At 40.0% G+C, this 19,201-nt stretch overlaps 1 protein-coding gene across 1 annotated transcript in view; it reads left to right on the forward strand.

The window, feature by feature from the left end:
- Window positions 1-266: 266 nt before the first annotated feature.
- Window positions 267-19,201, forward strand: part of snx2 (sorting nexin 2) — a 29,455-nt gene continuing 10,520 nt past the window's right edge. The window contains exons 1-7 of the mRNA XM_029722244.1: window positions 267-465; window positions 2,841-2,955; window positions 10,470-10,624; window positions 10,905-10,971; window positions 12,625-12,668; window positions 15,072-15,213; window positions 15,432-15,510. Coding sequence (XP_029578104.1) covers window positions 358-465; window positions 2,841-2,955; window positions 10,470-10,624; window positions 10,905-10,971; window positions 12,625-12,668; window positions 15,072-15,213; window positions 15,432-15,510 — 710 coding nt within the window. The 5' untranslated portion in view covers window positions 267-357. The remainder of the gene's footprint in view (window positions 466-2,840; window positions 2,956-10,469; window positions 10,625-10,904; window positions 10,972-12,624; window positions 12,669-15,071; window positions 15,214-15,431; window positions 15,511-19,201) is intronic.

Here is a 19,201-nt window from a genome sequence, read left to right on the forward strand (position 1 = left end):
GATCAGGGGGGACTATTCTAGCCAATGAGAGGGCAGATACGCGTGTGAACAACAGGTACAACTGTCGTGGTCGTTTTTCTCTGCCACGTACATTTCCTTATATCAGTACATTTGTAACAGTCTTCTGTTACAAACTTCTATTCGATCAAATAAGCCTCACGTAATTCGACACTCACTCGTGTACCTCCATACAAAAAGGGCATAGTTTACGCGGACAGATTTTGGGCGGAGTAAATGCTCTCGCTTCGCCTCTTCCTCTCTGACTAAACTGTTCCTGTGAGTCACATGACAGCTCGCGAACCTCCTGACTCCTTTCTGTCGATTGTTTTCTTACTCGGATATTATTGCTAAAGGAAGATGGCTGCGGAGATGGAACCTCCACCACTGGGAGATGCAGGACAGACTGACTTCAGGGAAATAGAAGATGGAGAAGGCTTTTTTGTCAGTACTGTCACTACACTAGAGGTAAGACTGATCCGAGGCCGACGATTGAAAGCAACTAGGGGCTTGATGCTCATTGATACAGTACTAGACGACAAGTAAGTCAGGCGACCTTCCGTTGTTGTGAGCTAGATGCTGCTAGGCTTATGACACGGTTGTACTTCGGGCGTTAGTTTCTTTAAATGAAAATCATGCAACAAAGTAGCCACTACAGTTTATTATCATGAATGATAATTTGTAGCCAGCTCACTATCCTGATGATGGCCAATAACGCATACTGGGAGGGGGTTTGTTCTTGAGATTCAGCCCTGCGTCAGAAAAACGCAGAACGTCTGCGCTGTTTACTGGTTTCCGGGTTTTCAATAGATCAGGGGATAATCACAGGTGTGGCACAATTTTAATTTCATACTATTTGTTTAAAATGGGATAAACCAACAACGGGACACTAATTGGAGTTCTACAAACATTAGATTGGTCTTTAACTGAATTTGTTGCTGTGCAATTTACATTTGACATTTTAGTTATTTAACAGACGGTCTTATGCTCTTAGTTGTACAATTCTACAAACGATTAGAAATCTCTATTTGGAATATCACCAATTATGGGAGAGTGCACTAGCCCAATCCTAGAAGTTGACTCCCTCACTGAAATGTAGACTATAATCTCTCCATTCCTGTTGTGTCAGTCATACGTTTCCCTTGTGAGCTGTGAATTTACAGGTGTAAGTCAGGTGTATGTTTATTGCATAGATGGTCCTTGAAAATTTCCAATAAACAAATGAACAATGATGGGCATACACGTTAACTAAGGGGACCTCTTTCTGCACTTTTAAGTGGAGTGGACTAAGGTTAAGAGTAGTCTCCATTGACCGCTGCCCCCCCTCCACAATTATTATTATTATTATTATTTTATTTTTTTTATTATTATTAATGTTCTGTCATCATATCTTTTCTACTATCAAGGAAGTGGTAGGTTTTTGCCCCAACTTAGTTTGGTAACTTTTACTTTTCAAAAGCTAAAAATGTTGATTCAATGTGAAGTCTGAAGGCCCAACCGATAAGACACTTACAGCGTCATTGTGCAACATGATCTGGATGTGTGCAGCAAAAGTTCAACATTCACCTTCTGCTACCTTTTCCGTCAAGCCATCTATGCATACTATTTGATGCGTACGTACGATAAATCCAACCTATGCACTACACAGAATGCACCGCAACTGCCTCTGCAACGCAAGGCAAATGCAGCGTTTCTTTGGAAATTAATGTACTTCTGGTGAACAAAAACGCAATGACACTGTAGGTGTGATCGAGGCCTCATTAACATGTTACACCTACAGTGTCATTCTGTGAATGCCGAACTTTTGCTGCACACATCCAGATCAGATCATGCTGCATACCATTTTGCACAATGACGCTGTAAGTGTGATCGAGGCATACGGCTTTGCTGCTGCTGTTTTTTTGCCTGTGGTGGACTTTGAACTCAGCAGCAAACAAACATTGATGCCAAGGAGAGTTTCCTGGTTTCTCTTATCCTGTGCTGAGTAGTAGGTGGAGGAAACCTCCCATTATCAGTCCCACTTCCTCTCCTTTCTCCTTAGCTCAGCTTTTATTTACGTACACTCTAAAGTGTTCTTGAATTGTGACGGTGTCTTGTGTGTGTGCATCTTTTACTTTCGGTTTTGTACACCAACTGAAAATAACATTTTTGGTTATTGAAAATATATTTCACAGCAGTTTAGATGGTACAATGATTCTCTACAATGAACATACATGTCCTCAATAATTGAAGACAGACGAGATCAGGGGGGACTATTCTAGCCAATGAGAGGGCAGATACGCGTGTGAACAACAGGTACAACAGTCGTGGTCGTTTTTCTCTGCCACGTACATTTCCTTATATCAGTACATTTGTAACAGTCTTCTGTTGCAAACTTCTATTCGATCAAATAAGCCTCACGTAGGCAAACTATTAGAATTTTAGCAACCAGGAAATGTAGTGTTTTCTGCATATTGCAACTTTAAAATCATTTAAAATAATATTTTACTGCCCATTATGATTCCTCCTTTTTATAGTATGGCTGCACATATCCCATTTCATTGGAAGCTGGCATGTGTTTTTTGTGTTACTTTCCAATAAAATAAAATAATGTTGTCATCTGAGGACATTTGACGATGCAACAGTTTCAGTTTTTTCTACTTAGTTCCTGTAGGCCCATATGCTAGTTTGTTTCCAACATGTCACATAATAGGCCTATACTGAAATTCATTGGTTTTTAAGTTAACATTGGTTTAACCTTTTATCTAGGCCTATGTTCCCCTAATAAAATTAGTCTTAACTGATCAGATTTCTTTTGGTCTTTGAGCTTCTTTTATTTTTATTACGTTTGTGCTTTTCTGCAGTCTCCAGAACCCTCATCTCCAGATCCACCCAGCATGCATGCAGAAGGCATCAGCACAAATGGACCTAAGCAAGAAGACATTTCATTGGATGATGACCCAGAGGATCTGTTTGCAGGTATTCCCATCACCTCTGATTAAATGCCTCTCCTCACTTAACTCTATTATTTAAGGGATAGTTAACCTAAATTACAAAATGTCCTATTGGTTTCCTTACCCTTTAAGCCGGGGGTAGGCAACCCTGTTCCTGGAGTGGTTCCATGGAATTGCCTTTAATCTACCAACCAATCATCTCCCAACCAATCATCTCCCACAACACCTTCCCCCTAACCCTCCTCATGCCTCAGTCGTGTGATTCGCTAAAATTAAATGGTGACAAATACTTTACTCAGTAGGTCACTCCCACTAAGGCCAAATTTGAATCGTTGATTTCCCAGGCTTATATGCCCTATGCGCAATAGCCTGGGAACAAGGTTATGTTTTGTTGGATAAATGTACTAAAATTAGAATAAAATCAAACTTTCAAATGGTAGAACAAAGATGGTTGGAGGTCCACACATCAGAGAATGTTGAGTTGAATGGGAATATCAGTTATTTTAAATTATACTGTCAGTCTTCCATAGGGACCTATTGAAATATTGATAATAGAATAGACATTCCTATTTAAGTTACATTTCAATGATGTACCACCTAAATTGCAGTGGTCTGAAGTAGGACTGTGGCGTTCGTGACATTTTCTCAGCCGGTGATTGTCATGCAAATAACTGCCAGTCTCACAGTAATTGGCTGTTAATTAACATAAACACATTTAGCGTCTCCTGGCTTCCACGCATAGTCTACAAGCCTCTGATGCAGGCCTTTGGAGCATATACATTTGAAAAAGTCCAATTAATCCTTGTAATATAGCCTACACCATCTCAATAAATACATTATTTATTTTAGACAGGTCTAAAGAATTATGATATGAAGAAAATGTATTCTATTTCAGAAGAACAGAATAGCGTAAGTTGTCCTTATGTTAGGCCCTGATCTGGCTATGCCATACGGCTGTGGGCTACGCTAGTTCATTTAGCAGACAAGATTTGCTTAGAATTCCATGCCGTTATTTTATAGTATGAAGAATACAATTAAACAAAGCTGAATAAAACATGAGTAGGCTCTCTATTAGCAAAAGCACTAGGCTATGTCAATCTAATGTCCCCCATAGTACAAAAGTTGACCTATTCTGTGCGATAAATAAATATTTCCAACATAGTCTGGAACAGTTGTGGGATGCGATAGATCCCAAATTAATACAACCAGTAGCATCAAAAAACATGTTGTAAGCAATGAGGCTGATGCAACAGATGAGAACGTTGAGCATAAAATGTTGATAAACTGTTAGGCTATTTGTTTACATAAGCGCAGCAATGCGCACACAGCAGTAAGCACGTATGTTCCATTAGCAGGAAAACACCATTGTCAAAAGTGACCACAAATGAGATTATGCACGTAACGCTTGTATTATAAAGGTGCATTTTTATGTTGAAAATTATCTTTCCCAAACTTGAAACTCAGGCGCTGTGTATGAGTGCCAGTTAGGCTCTACACCCATTGTAAAGCAAATTAATGTGCTTCGTTTTAAGAAGTAATTTGGCCACTTTAGTTATGATACAAACCTTAGCAAGTTTGGTAGGTTACTAATGACAATCAGCAGCATCAGAGCTTGGAGAAGCATAATTACAGTGACAAAACGGTAATGTTGAATTTGACTGCCATCATGACTCGTGACCACCAGTGTGGCGGTAATACGGTCACCGTAACAGCCCTAATCTGAAGTAGGGCTGGGCGACTATATCAAATTCATTTTATTAATTCAAATTGTTTTTTGCGTAATACTCCAAATGTCTGTATTGCAGAATGTTTTTTATGAGCGTTTATGTCCGCTTGTTCTCATGTTGTCTTTTTGGTCTCGTTCGCTCCTTCTGTGCTGTGCACCTTCCCATTTACACCAGAGATCTCTATATAATGACGAGATGCTCATGTCTCCGCCCTAACAATGGGAGTTGTTGTGAGAGAGAGCTTTCCATTTTGTGCAGATATGGGGTATACATTTTAAAATAAATTGTAAATATAGTTTATTTATTTATTTATTCTCCTATCATGATGGAACGGGCTCCAACCCTATACCCTAGACACCCACCTGAGCAACCCATACACTAAGGAGAAGTCCTTATCTGTTTCATGTGCCTGAAATGTAATTTTTTAAATTTTATTTCACCTTTATTTTTGGTCCCATTTGAGACCAAGGCCTCTTTTTCAAGGGATCCCTGAATGAACACAATTTATAAAATGTACATCATTCAAACACACAGTGTAATAAAAGCATACAATATTACAAGCAATTTAAGGTCTTTTTCACACAGTTTTGAGCTATAGTTCAAATCAGAGTTTGACTGTTTGTTGTTACATTTGTATTTTTCTTCATTTGGTCTGGTTGGATTCACATTGCCAAATGTCAAACGGACAAAATTCCTAAACAAAGCCATGTGTCCATGCAAGTAATTTGTTTAATAGACAAAAATACTCAAGTTAAATCCATTTATGATTGTCATGAAACATCACTTGTCTTCCAACAACATGCAGGAGTAAATAGTTCAATAGCTGCTCTAACTGCGACGTGAATAGGATTATAGCCTATATCAGTAGCCTGTATAGCCCCGTCTCCTCTAATCTGCATCGGATGCGTTCATAAATGTGCTGGTACTTACAGAATATTTCAGAGATCTAAGGTTATAAAGAAGTTATAATGCTGCACAACCAATAATAATGCGCAACTCTGGTTCTTTTCCTGTGTTTGGTCCGGTCTGCGTTCGGGCCGAGACCACCCTTTTTGAGCAAACCACAGCGCGTTGTTTAGTGCGCTCCCAAGTGCAGATGGGTGTTCACAGCAGTCCAAACGAAACAAACTAAGGGTGTGTGAAAGCCCCCTAAGAAATAAACACATTCCTCAACATCGAGGTCCTCCATTAACAACCTTAACTTTACTAGAGGCACCAGAGCATCAAGGTGCAGAGAGCTCTGCAGATCATTCCATACACTGGTTGCAAAAATATTGAATGCAGATTTACCTAATTCTGTAATAATCAATGGGACCTCAAGAGTTAACCATCCCTGTGATCAGGTCTGGTGACTTGTACAGTATGTCTGTAATTGTCCCCCACGATGACTAGATCTGTCTCCTTTCGTTCGTACGTACATTAATCACACGAGATATCTCAGACACCGCTGGCCTGATTTTGACTTAACTTGGGTGAATGATGCGTCTTGCCATAGAGGACCGGTATTTACACTGATTGGCCCAAGGGGGGTGCTATAGTAATCAACTGAATTTTGAACAAACATGTCTCCTGTTCTGTTTGGTGAGCTACAGTCATGAAATGTTGTACGAATATGCAGCCCCTCATGAGCAACATGACCTATAAGCTCCACCCATTAGAATTTCAGCAAATTAGACTTTGTCTCCCACCAAACTTTGAACAAACATTTCTCCTGTCCATGTTTGAGCTACAGTCATGTAATTTTGTACATACACAATATATACAAAAGTATGTGGACACCCCTTCAAATGAGTGGATTTGGCTATTTCAGCACACCCATTGCTGTTAGGTGTATAAAATCACACAGAAGTCTGTCCATAATAAAGCGCTACTCTGCATTCTTAACACTATCAAAAAGGCAGGTCCTACAGGCCCTAGTTTTGTCGCACCTGGACTACTGTTCAGTCGTGTGGTCAGGTGCCACAAAGAGGGACTAAGGAAAATTACAATTGGCACGGCTGGCCTTTAAATGTTTTTTATTTTATTTAACTTTTATTAAACTAGGGAAGTCAGTTAATAACAAATTCTTATTTACAATGACGGCCAAACCCTAACCCGGACGACACTGGTCAATTGTGCGCCACGCTATGGGACTCCCAAACATGGCCGGTTGTGATACAGCCTGGAATCGAACCATGGCCTGTAGTGATGCTTCTAGCAATGAGATGCAGTGCCTTAGACCGCTGCGCCACTCGCTGTACACAGAGAGTTAACATTAATGATATGCTTGTCAATCTCTCATGGCTAAAAGTGGAGGAGAGATTGACTTCATCACTACTTGTTTCTTTAAGAAGTGTTGACAAGCTGAATGCACTGCACAGATGCTGAATGCACAGATGTCTGTTTAAACTACTAGCATACAGCTCGGACACCCATGCATACCCCACAAGACATGCCACCAGAGGTCTCTTCACAATCCCCAAGTCCAGAATGGACAATGGGAGGTGCATATTACTACATAGAGCCATGACTACATGGAACTATATTCCACATCCGGTAACTGATGCGAGCAGTAACATCAGATTTAAAAAAAAAACAGATAGAAATACACCTTATGGAACAGCAGGGACTGTGAAGAGAGACACACAGGTACAGACACTCATAAGCACATGGGTGCTAGCACATGCACTCTCCACACACGTACATTGTAATATTGTTGTGTGGTTGTATTATACATTTTGCTTTGTAGATATGTGGTGGTGTAACAATGTTATTTGATGTACTGTTTTATCTTTTGTTTTATGTGTAATGTCAGTGCCTTAATGTGTTTTGACCAAGAAGAGTAGCTGCTGCCTTGGCCACAGCTAATGGGGATCCCTAATAAATACAGTTTCCTGTTTCAGCATGACAATGCCCCCATGCACAAAGCGAGGTCCATACAAAATTGGTTGTCGAGATCGGTGTGGAAGAACTTGACTGGCCGGCACATAGCCCTGACCTCAACCCCTTCAAACACCTTTGGGATGAATTGCAACACTGACTGCGAGCCAGGCCTAATCACCCAACATCAGTGCCCGATCTCACTAATGGTCTTGTGGTTGAAGCAAGTGCCCGCAGCAATGTTCCAACATCTAGTGGAAAGCCTTGCCAGAAAGTTGGAGCATGTTATAGCAGCAAAGGGGGGACCAACTCCATATTAATTCCCATGATTTTGGAATGAGATGTTCTACAGGTGTCCACATTTTTTGGGGTCATATAGTCTATATGCAGCCCCTCATGAGCAACACATTTCTCATAAGGACCTACAAGCTCTGCCCATTAGAGTTTCCGCACATTATACTTTTTGTGAGGGGGGTAGATTTATTTTATGAAATGTTGTTTCTCTTCCTTCTGATATGATTTGATGACACTACATAACCGCCTGGTGTTTTGTCATGAAACTTAGCACAATGATGGAAAATCACTCCAAGCGTCTGCATACAGGTGTATGTTATATTTTTTTGCAGAGAGACCAATATTGTTTACATAAACAGTAAAAGTACAGGACCTAAAATCTACCCCTGTGGGATACCTTTCATAATATCAAATGACACCCATCCTGTATTCAATTGTATGCTGTGTCACAAACACCTCGGATTATGTAAAATAGGGTTGAAGTTACAACATATGTGAAAAGTTGTATTTTTTTGTTTATGCGTTTTTAGATAATTGACGTTAAAGGATAAAATGATTGTACATCTCAACCGTCATGAATGGTCATGGTAAGTTATGCAAAATGGGTAAAATTTGAGCTCCGCTATCTCCTAAATGTTTTGGCATTCAGGTCCAAAAAGTCTCTTTCTACCATGGGCAAATAAGTACAGTTGAACTCGGAAGTTTACATACCCTTAGGTTGAAGTCATTAAAACTCGTTTTTCAACCACTCCACAAATTTCATGTTAAACTATAGTTTTGGCAAGTTGGTTAGGACATCTACTTTGTGCATGACATAAGTAATTTTTCCAACAATTGTTTATTGACAGATTATTTCACTTATAATTCACTGCATCACAATTCCAGTGGGTCAGAAGTTTACATACACTAAGTTGACTGTACCTTTTTAAACAGCTTGAAAAATTCCAGAAAATGATGTCATGGCTTTAGAAGCTTCTGATGGGCTAATTGACATCAATTGAGTCAATTGGAGGTGTACCTGTGAATGTATTTCAAGGCCTACCTTCAAACTCAGTGCCTCTTTGCTTGACATCATGGGAAAATCAAAAGAAATCAGCCAAGACCTCAGCAAAAAAAATGGTAGATCTCAACAAGTCTGGTTCATCCTTGGGACCAAATGCCTGAAGGTACCACGTTCATCTGTACAAACAATAGTACGCTATTATAAACACGCAGCCATTATACCGCTCAGGAAGGAGACGTGTTCTGTTTCCTAGAGATTAACGTACTTTGGTGCGAAAAGTGCAAATCAATCCCAGAACAACAGCAAAGGACCTTGTGAAGATGCTGGAGGAAACGGGTACAAAAGTATCTATATCCACAGTAAAACGAGTCTTATATCGACAACCTGAAAGGCCACTCAGCAAGGAAGAAGCCACTGCTCCAAAACCGCCATAAAAAAACCCAGACTACGGTTTGCAACTGCACATGGGGAAAAAGATCGTACTTTTTGGAGAAATGTTCTCTGGTCTAATGAAACAAAAATATAACTGTTTGGCCATAATGACCATTGTTATGTTTGGAGGAAAAAGGGGGAGGCTTGCAAGCCGAAGAACACCATCTCAACCATGAAGCACAGAGGTGGCAGCATCATGTTGTGTGGGTGTTTTGCTGCAGGACTGGTGCACTTCACAAAATAGATGGCATCATGAGGGAGGAACATCTCAAGACATCAGTCAGGATGTTAAAGCTTGGTCGCAAATGGGTCTTCGAATTGGACAATGACCCCAAGCATACTTCCGAAGTTGTGGCAAAATGGCTTAAGGACAACAAAGTCAAGGTATTGGAGTGGCCATCACAAAGCCCTGACCTCAATCCCATAGAAAATGTGTGGGCAGAACTGAAAAGCATGTGCGAGCAAGGAGGCCTACAAAACTGACTCAGTTACACCAGCTCTGTCAGGAGGAATGGGCCAAAATTCACCCAACTTATTGTGGGAAGCTTGTGGAAGGCTACGCGAAACGTTTGACCCAAGTTAAGCAATGTAAAGGCAATGCTATCAAATACTAATTGAGTGCATGTAAACTTCTGACCCACTGGGAATGTGATGAAAGAAATTAAAGCTGAAATAAATCATTCTCTCTACTATTATTCTGACATGTCACATTCTTAAAATAAAGTGGTGATCCTAACTGACCTAAGACAGGGAATTTTTACTAGGATTAAATGTCAGGAATTGTGGAAAAACTGAGTAAATGTATTTGGCTAAGGTGTATGTAAACTTCCAACTTCAACTGTCCGTTAAGTTTTGTTCAAATAAAAAGGTATGTGGTCAAAAAGTGATTGGTGTCAAATGGAATATAACAATTTTTCACATTTCATGTCCAAATCATCCCAAAGTGTACAATTTATAGTTTAGCTCAATAAAGTTATTGTAAGAAGTTTTGGACTTGAAACAAGAGAATTACAAATTATAATTTGGGTGAACTATCCCTTTTAAAAAGTAACCGTTTAACTCTGAATCGTTTGGATAAAGCTCTTTCAAAGGTAAAACCGTAGCAGTACATGAATACCATAATTCTCCAAGTGTTTCCCTTTCCATTTGGAGTCATCACTTGTATTGTGTTTCTCAGTGTAATGTTTTGTTTGTATCATTCTCTATTCTTTGTCTGTATTTCAGAAGCAACAGAGGAGGTTTCTCTGGATAGTCCAGAGAGGGAGCCCATCCTGTCAGACGGTCCGTCTCCGGCCATCACCCCCATCACCCCCACAGCTATGCTCACCCCCAGGATGGGCCTGGGCACCGCCGAGATGTTTGAGAGATCCCTGGATGAGGTACGTAGTTGGGTTAAGTTGGCCCTAGACGCTGATCTTGTGCCAGTTTTGGATTTTCCCAAATAATGGTTAAGGTTAGTATTGGGGGAGGAGATGCTGATCCTACATCTTTACCTTGGGGAAACTTCACCATGGCGCATTCTCATAACACAAAGGTCAAGGTGGACTTTTAATACCACCAATGTTAGCCTCCAAAGCATTGGTAGTATAAAAGGTTCACTGCAAGGAGAGGTTGAGAGTGTGACTTTCATTTTATTTTTCTGACTTTGTTTCCTTGTAGATTGAAGAGGACGATAGTGGTGACATCTTTGACATGCATATAGCAGTGTCCGATCCAGAAAAAGTTGGTAAGTTTAACACTGTGTTAATGTATTCATATATTAAAGGGATACTTTGGGACTTTGGCAATGAAGCCCTTTATCTATTTCCCCAGAGTAAGATGAACTCATGGATACCATTGTTATGTCTCTGTGTTTAGTATGAAGGAAGTAAGACGTGGTTTTGTGAGCCAATCCTAACTAGCGTTAGCGCAATGACTGGAAGAATATTTATTATTATTACTTTTTTATTATTAATGAAAAATTAAACACTAACTTCATTAGATAAGTATTCACTCCCCTGAGTCAATACATGTTATTAACTTAACACTTTTGGCAGCGATTACAGCTGTTCATCTTTTTTGTTAAGTCTCTGAGAGCATTGCATACCTGGATTGTGCAATATTTGCCCATTTTATTATTTTCTTAACTCTTCAAGCTCTGTCAAGTTGGTTGTTGATCATTCATTTTCAAGTCTTGCCAAATATTTCCAAGTACATTTAAGTCAAACTGTAACAAGGCTACTCAGGAACATGAACTCTCTTCTTGGTAAGCATCTGCAGTATAGATTTTAGGTTATTGTCCTGCTGAAAGGAATGAATGAATTTGTTTCCCAGTGTCTGGTGGAAAGCAGACTGAGCCAGGTTTCCTCCAGTCCTTGCCGATGAAAAGCATTTCCACAACATGATGCAGCAACCACTATGCTTGGAAATATAGAGAGTGGTACTCAATGATGTGTTGTGTTGGATTTTCCCAGAATACAACATTTAGGACATTTAATGCCTTGTTGCAAACAAGAGTGCATGTTTTGGAGTATTTTTTTTTCTCTACAGGCTTCCTTTTCACTCTGTCATTTCGGTTCGTTTTGTGAAGTAACTACGATGTTGTTGATCCATCCTCAGTTTTCTCCCATCACAGCCATTAAACACCGTAACTGTTTTAAAATCACCATTGGCCTCCCTGAGCGGTTTCCTTCTTCTGTGGCAACTCTGTTAGGAGGGACGCCTGTGTCTTTATAGTGACTGGGTGTATTGATACACCATGTAAAGCTAAATGAATACATTTACCATGTTCAAAGGGATATTCCTTGTCTGCCTTTTCTATTTTTACCCTTCTGCCAATCGGTGCCCTTCTTTGCGGGGCATTGGAAAAGCTCCCTCGTCTTTGTGATTGAATCTGTTCTTGAAATACACTACTCAATTGAGGGACCTTACAATTATCTGTAAGTGTGGGGTACAGAGAGGGGGTAGTCATAAATAAATCATGTTAACCCCTATTATTGCACACCAAGTGAGTCCATGCAACATTATGTGACTTGTTAAGCAAATTCTGACTCCTTTGTTTGTTTAGGCTTGCCATAACAAAGGGGGTGAAGACATTTAAGTTATTATTATTATTAATATTATTAATTTGTAAACATTTATATAATTTTATTTTCATGCTGACATTAATGCAGCATTTTGTGTAGGTCAGTGAGGGGGGAAAAAAACAATTAAATCCACTTCAATCCCACTTTGTAATGCAACAAAATTAGAAAAAATCCAAGGGGGTGAATACTTATGATATACATTGTATTATCCTCTCAAATAGAAAATGAGCGACAATGCTGATGTATCGAGGAGGGAATAGTTAAACCAATGTCGTGACTTTGGTTTACGCTAATATTTATGTTTCTTCTTTAAGGGGATGGAATGAATGCTTACATGGGATACAAAGTAACTACAAAGGTAAGGAAAATATCTTCATATTCTATTTTTTTTTTAAGCACTTGGGACCAGTTCAGAGTAGGGTTGCAAAAATCTGATAACTTTCCCCAAAAAGTTACCAGGGAAAGTTACCGTTGAAGTTGATATTAAGATTATACACATGTACTGCACATTCGTATCCACACTTTGAGTGCGGTATACTGTATGTTAGGTCAGAAGGCAACAAATAGATTGACAGTGTTAATAGGCATGGTTTTAGTGCCCATATTTGATATCGCTGTAGTTATTATTTGTAAACTGTATCATGAGGTGACTCAAGACAACAAAGTGATTCCCTTTTTTTTAGTACCAGTACAATAAGTATATTTGTGTTAAGTTTTATTATTAGATGAATGGGTGGATTCTTTTTAAATATGTTTTTGGACAGATTTGGCTCATTAATCTATATGGTCTTAATAATGATGATCCACCCTTCTTTGAAAATACATATCATAATTTATCAAGCCTACAAGCAATACAAGACTCTATTGTTATGGTGGGAGATTATAATAGGGTTTTAAATACCTCAATGGACCGTAAAGGAAATCACACTACAAACTATCACCCTTATGCTCTTAAGGAAATCATGGATATATTGGAAATGGTGGATATATGGAGGTTGAAATATCCTGACCTAGTGAGATATACATGGAGGAGGATTAATCAACATTTCTTATGTCATTCTCGCTGGCACAAAAAATAAAAAATCTTTTGATAGGAGACAGAATGTGATCGGACCATCAAATAATTTGCATACATATATTACTCTTACAGAATTTCCATATGGGCACGGATATTACAAGTGTAATCAACACCTATTGAATGAAAAACGTTTTTTTTTAACCAGCATAGAAGAATTGATAACTGACTTTTTCCGACATAATATACAGTGCCTTCAGAAAGTATTCAGACCCCTTGACTTTTTCCATATTTTGTTAAGTTACAGCCTTACTCTAAAACGGATTTTAAAAATACGCAATCTACACACAATACCCCATATTGACGAAGTGAAAACAGGTTTTTAGACATTTTTGCAAGTCTTTCTTTTTTTTTTTACAGAAATACCTTATTTACATAAATATTCAGACAATTTGCTATGAGACTCGAAATTGAGCTCCGATGCATCCTGTTTCCATTGATCATCCTTGAAATGTTTCTGCAACTTGATTGGAGTCCACCTGTGGTAAATGCAATTGATTGCACATGATTTGGAAAGGCACACACCTGTCTATATAAGGTCCCACAGTTGACAGTGCATGTCAGAGCAAAAACAAAGCCAAGAGGTCGAAGGAATTGTCCGTAGAGTTCTGAGACAGGATTGTGTCACAGATCTGGGGAAGGGTACCAAAACAGTTATGCAGCATTGAAGGTCCCCAACAACACAGTGGCCTCCATAATTCTTAAATGGAAGAAGTTTGGAACCACTAAGACTCTTGATTGAGCTGGCCGCCCGGTAAACTGAGCAATCTGGGAAGAAGGGCCTTGGTCAGGGAGGTGACCATGGTCACTCTGTCAGAGCTCTGGTGTTCCTCTGTGGAGATGAGAGAATCTTCCAGAAGGACAACCATCTCTGCAGCACGCTACCAATCAGGCCTTTATGGTAGTGGCCAGACGGAAGCCACTCCTCAGTAAAAGACACATGACAGCCCGCTAGGAGTTTGCCAAAAGGCAAACCAGAGAATCATGAGAAACAAGATTCTCTGGTTTAATGAAACCAAGATTGAACTCTTTGGCCTGAATGCCAAGCGTCACGTCTGGAGGAAACCTGGCACCATCCCTACGATGAAGCATGGTGGTGGCAGCGTCATGCTGTGGGGATGTTTTTCAGCGGCAGGGACTGGGAAACTAGTCAGGATCGAGGCAAAGATGAACAGAGAAAAGTACAGGGAGATCTTTGATGAAAACCTGCTCCAGAGTGCTCATGACCTCAGACTGAGGCAAAGGTTCACCTTCCAACAGGACAACGACCCTAAGCACACAGCCAAGACAACTCTGTAGTGGCTTCAGGACAAGTTTCTGAATGTCCTTGAGTGTGTCAGCCCGAGCCCGGACTTGAACCCAATCAAAACATCACTGGAGAGACCTGAAGATAGTTGTGCAGCAATGCTCCCAATCCAACCTGACAGCTCGAGAGGATCTGCAGAGAACAATGGGATAAACTCCCCAAATACAAGTGTGCCAAGCTTGTAGCGTCATGCCAAAAAAGACTTGATGCTGTAATCGCTGCCAAAGGTGCTTCAACGAAGTACTGAGTAAAGGGTCTGAATACCTATGTAAATGTAATATTTCCGTTTTTTTTATTTTTTTATAAATGTGCAAAAATGTCTAAACCTGTTAATGACGTTTTCCACTCTTGCCTTGTCATCGTCTTCTTCCTCCTTCTAGACCTCTATGACCATTTTCAGCAAGAATGAAACCACTGTAAGGAGGAGGTTTAGTGACTTTCTAGGCTTGCACAGCAAACTAGCCTCCAAGTACCTGCATATAGGATACATAGTCCCTCCTGCTCCAGAGAAAAGCATTGTGGGTGAGTGAAATCTGCATGGATGTGAATTGAATTGAAGACGGTATTATTGTTGTTGCATCAGCTAGTTTAGTCATGTATGTCATGTCTTGTGGTAGCAAAACAGCAGAGCTGATATTTCCTACGGTAGTGTGGAAAGAGGGCAGTCATTTTGCCTGGGCAACATTGTTCATCTACATGAATGACTGTGTGTAAACATTTGTATATGTCTTCATCTACAGGAATGACTAAGGTCAAAGTTGGGAAAGAGGATTTGTCTTCTGCAGAATTTGTCGAGAAGAGAAGATCAGCCTTAGAAAGGTATCTATGAACATACAAGAAACCCTTCTCAAAATCAGTAGTTTTTCAGTACTTCAGACCTACTGCAAACATGTAACCATTACATCAAATCATTATTCTGCTGTTCCATTTGTTTTGGCGATCGTTACGACATACATCCACTCCTGTCCTCCAACAGAGAATGATCCTCGCCACGCAGCTCATTTAATGCCCCACTTGTCAAACGAGACAGCTCTCATGTCTTACACAAAACGTTTACGTGAAAAGCACCTTCAGTCTAAAGAGCATTCTTGTTCTGGTCTTTTGTGGCTTGAAAGGTTAACCTAGAAATATTAGGTAAATAATTATCACAGCGCTCCAGGGATTTGAGGCTGTCAACACACGAATGGGGGGGGGGGGGGGTAGATGGTGCTTTCCTCCCGAGCTTCACACCGTATTCTCTGGACAGAGCTGTCCAACATTTTCAGTGTTGAGCCCGAGGATGACTACTGCTGCCCCATCCCTGGTTTTAGCCCATTCTGATGAATCGAATAAAAATGTACCTTAAGTGAGGCCCTGACATTTCTCTGCCCTTTTTATCATCTGCCCATTGACTAAAATGAAGGTCAGCGTTTACAAGTGGACAGGGTGTCAAATTTATACACCTCACTGTTAAAGAACTGAATCCTGATGGCCAAAACAATACATTTTAATTGTAAAATAAGTTATGTTAATATATATGCATTAAAATAACTTATTCAAATTAATTGTTTTGGCCTTCAGGATTAGGTTCTTTAACAGTGAGGTGTATAAAGCTGACACCCTGCCCACTTGTAAACGCTGACCTTCACGTCAGTCAATGGGCGGATGATATATACAATTGAAGTCGGAAGTTTACATACACTCAGGTTGGAGTCATTAAAACTCGTTTTTCAACCACTCCACAAATTTCTTGTTAACAAACTATAGTTTTGGCAAGTCGGTTAGGACATCTACTTTGTGCATGACATAAGTAATTTTTCCAACAATTGTTTACAGACAGATTATTTCACTTATAATTCACTGCATTACAATTCCAGTGGGTCAGAAGTTTACATATACTAAGTTGACTGTGCCTTTGACCTCTTACATCTAGACGTTCCGCTAGCGGAACACCTGCTCCAATATCCAATTATGGGCGTGGCGCGAAATACAAACTCCTCTAAAATCCGAAAACTTTCATTTTTCATTTTAAAGACAAGACTCTCGTTAATCTAACCACACTGTCCGATTTCAAAAAGGCTTTACAGCGAAAGCAAAACATTAGATTATGTCAGCAGAGTACCCAGCCAGAAATAATCAGACACCCATTTTTCAAGCTAGCATATAATGTCACAAAAAACAAAACCACAGCTAAATGCAGCACTAACCTTTGATGATCTTCATCAGATGACAACCCTAGGACATTATGTTATACAATGCATGCATGTTTTGTTCAATCAAGTTCATATTTATATCAAAAACCATATTTTTTACATTGGCATGTGACGTTCAGAACTAGCATACCCCCCGCAAACATCCGGTGAATTTACTAAATTACTCACGATAAACGTTCACAAAAAACATAACAATTATTTTAAGAATTATAGATACAGAACTCCTCTATGTACTCTATATGTCCGATTTTAAAATAGCTTTTCGGTGAAAGCACATTTTGCAATATTCTCAGTAGATAGCCCAGCCATCACGGCTAGCCATTTAGACACCGACCAAGTTTAGCCTTCACCAAACTCCGATTTACTATTAGAATAGTTTGATTACCTTTGGTGTTCTTCGTCAGAATGCACTCCCAGGACTGCTACTTCAATAACAAATGTTGGTTTGGTTCAAAATACTCCATTGTTATATCCAAATAGCGGCGTTTTGTTCGTGCATTCAAGACACTATCCGAATGGTAAATAAGGGTCACGAGCATGGCGCATTTCGTGACAAAAGATTTCTAAATATTCCATTACCGTACTTCGAAGCATGTCAACCGCTGTTTAAAATCAATTTTTATGCCACTTTTCTCGTAAAAAAGCGATAATATTCCGACCGGCAAAGCGTGTATACGTACAAAGAGAGAGAAAATAAAAGCATGCTATCACCTCGTGCACGAGCCTGAGTCTCATAGTACTGTTACTGGCCACTATCCAAACGCGCTAATGTTTTTCAGCCATAGCCTGCAAAGCCACAATTCAGCTTTTTGCCGCCTTCTGAGATCCCATGGGAGCCGTAGGAAGTGTCACGTAACAGCAGAGATCCACTGTAATGGATAGAGATAATCAAGAAGGGCAAGAAATGGTCAGACAGGGTACTTCCTGTACAGAATCTTCTCATGTTTTGGCCTGCAAAATGAGTTCTGTTATACTCACAGACACCATTCAAACAGTTTTAGAAACTTTGGAGTGTTTTCTATGCATATTCTAGTTTCTGGGCAGGAGTAATAATCAGATTAAATCGGGTACGTTTTTTATCCGGCCGTGAAAATACTGCCCCCTAGCCATAACAGGTTAAACAGCTTGGAAAATTCCAGAAAATGATGTCATGGCTTTAGAAGCTTCTGATAGGCTAATTGACATAATTTGACTCAATTGGAAGTGTACCTGTGGATGTATTTCAATGCCTACCTTCAAACTCAGTGCCTCTTTGCTTGACATCATGGGAAAATCTAAATATATCAGCCAAGACCTCAGAAGAACATTGTAGACCTCCACAAGTCTGGTTCATCCTTGGGAGCAATTTCCAAACGCCTGAAGGTACCACGTTCATCTGTACAAACAATAGTATGCAAGTATTAACATCATGGGACCACGCAGCCGTCATCCTGCTCAGGAAGGAGACGCATTCTGTCTCCTAGAGATGAACGTACTTTGGTGCGAAAAGTGCAAATCAATCCCAGAACAACAGCAAAGGACCTTGTGAAGATGCTGGAGGAAACAGGTACAAAGTATCTATATCCACAGTAAAACGAGTCCTATATCGACATAACCTAAAAAGGCCGCTCAGCAAGGAAGAAGTCACTGCTCCAAAACCTCCATAAAAAAGCCAGACTACAGTTTGCAACTGCACTTGGGGACAAAGATCGTACTTTTTGGAGAAGTGTCCTCTGGTCTGATAAAACAAAAATGGAACTGTTTGGTCATAATGACCATCGTTATGTTAGGAGGAAAAAGGGGGAGAACACCATCCCAACCGTGAAGCACGGGGGGTGACAGCATCATGTTGTGGGGGTGCTTTCCTGCAGGAGAGACTACTGCACTTCACAAAATAGATGGCATCATGAGGGAGGAAAATTATGTGGCTATATTGAAGCAACATCTCAAGACATCAGACAGGAAGTTAAAGCTTGGTCGCAAATGAGTCTTCCAAATGGACAATGACCCCAAGCATACTTCCAAAGTTGTGGCAAAATGGACAACAAAGTCAAGGTATTGGAGTGGCCATCACAAAGCCCTGACGTCAATCCCATAGAAAATGTGTGGGCAGAACTGAAAAGGCATGTGTGAGCAAGGAGGCCTACAAACCTGACTCGGTTACACCAGCTCTGTCAGGAGGAATGGGCCAAAATTCACCCAACTTATTGTGGGAAGCTTGTGGAAGGCTCCCCGAAATGTTTGACCCAATTTTAAACAATTTAAAGGCAACGCTAGCAAATACTAATTGAGTGTATGTACATTTCTGACCCACTGGGAATGTGATGAAATTTACATTT

Source organism: Salmo trutta, chromosome 29 (assembly GCF_901001165.1).
Source record: "Salmo trutta chromosome 29, fSalTru1.1, whole genome shotgun sequence".
NCBI lineage: Eukaryota > Metazoa > Chordata > Actinopteri > Salmoniformes > Salmonidae > Salmo > Salmo trutta.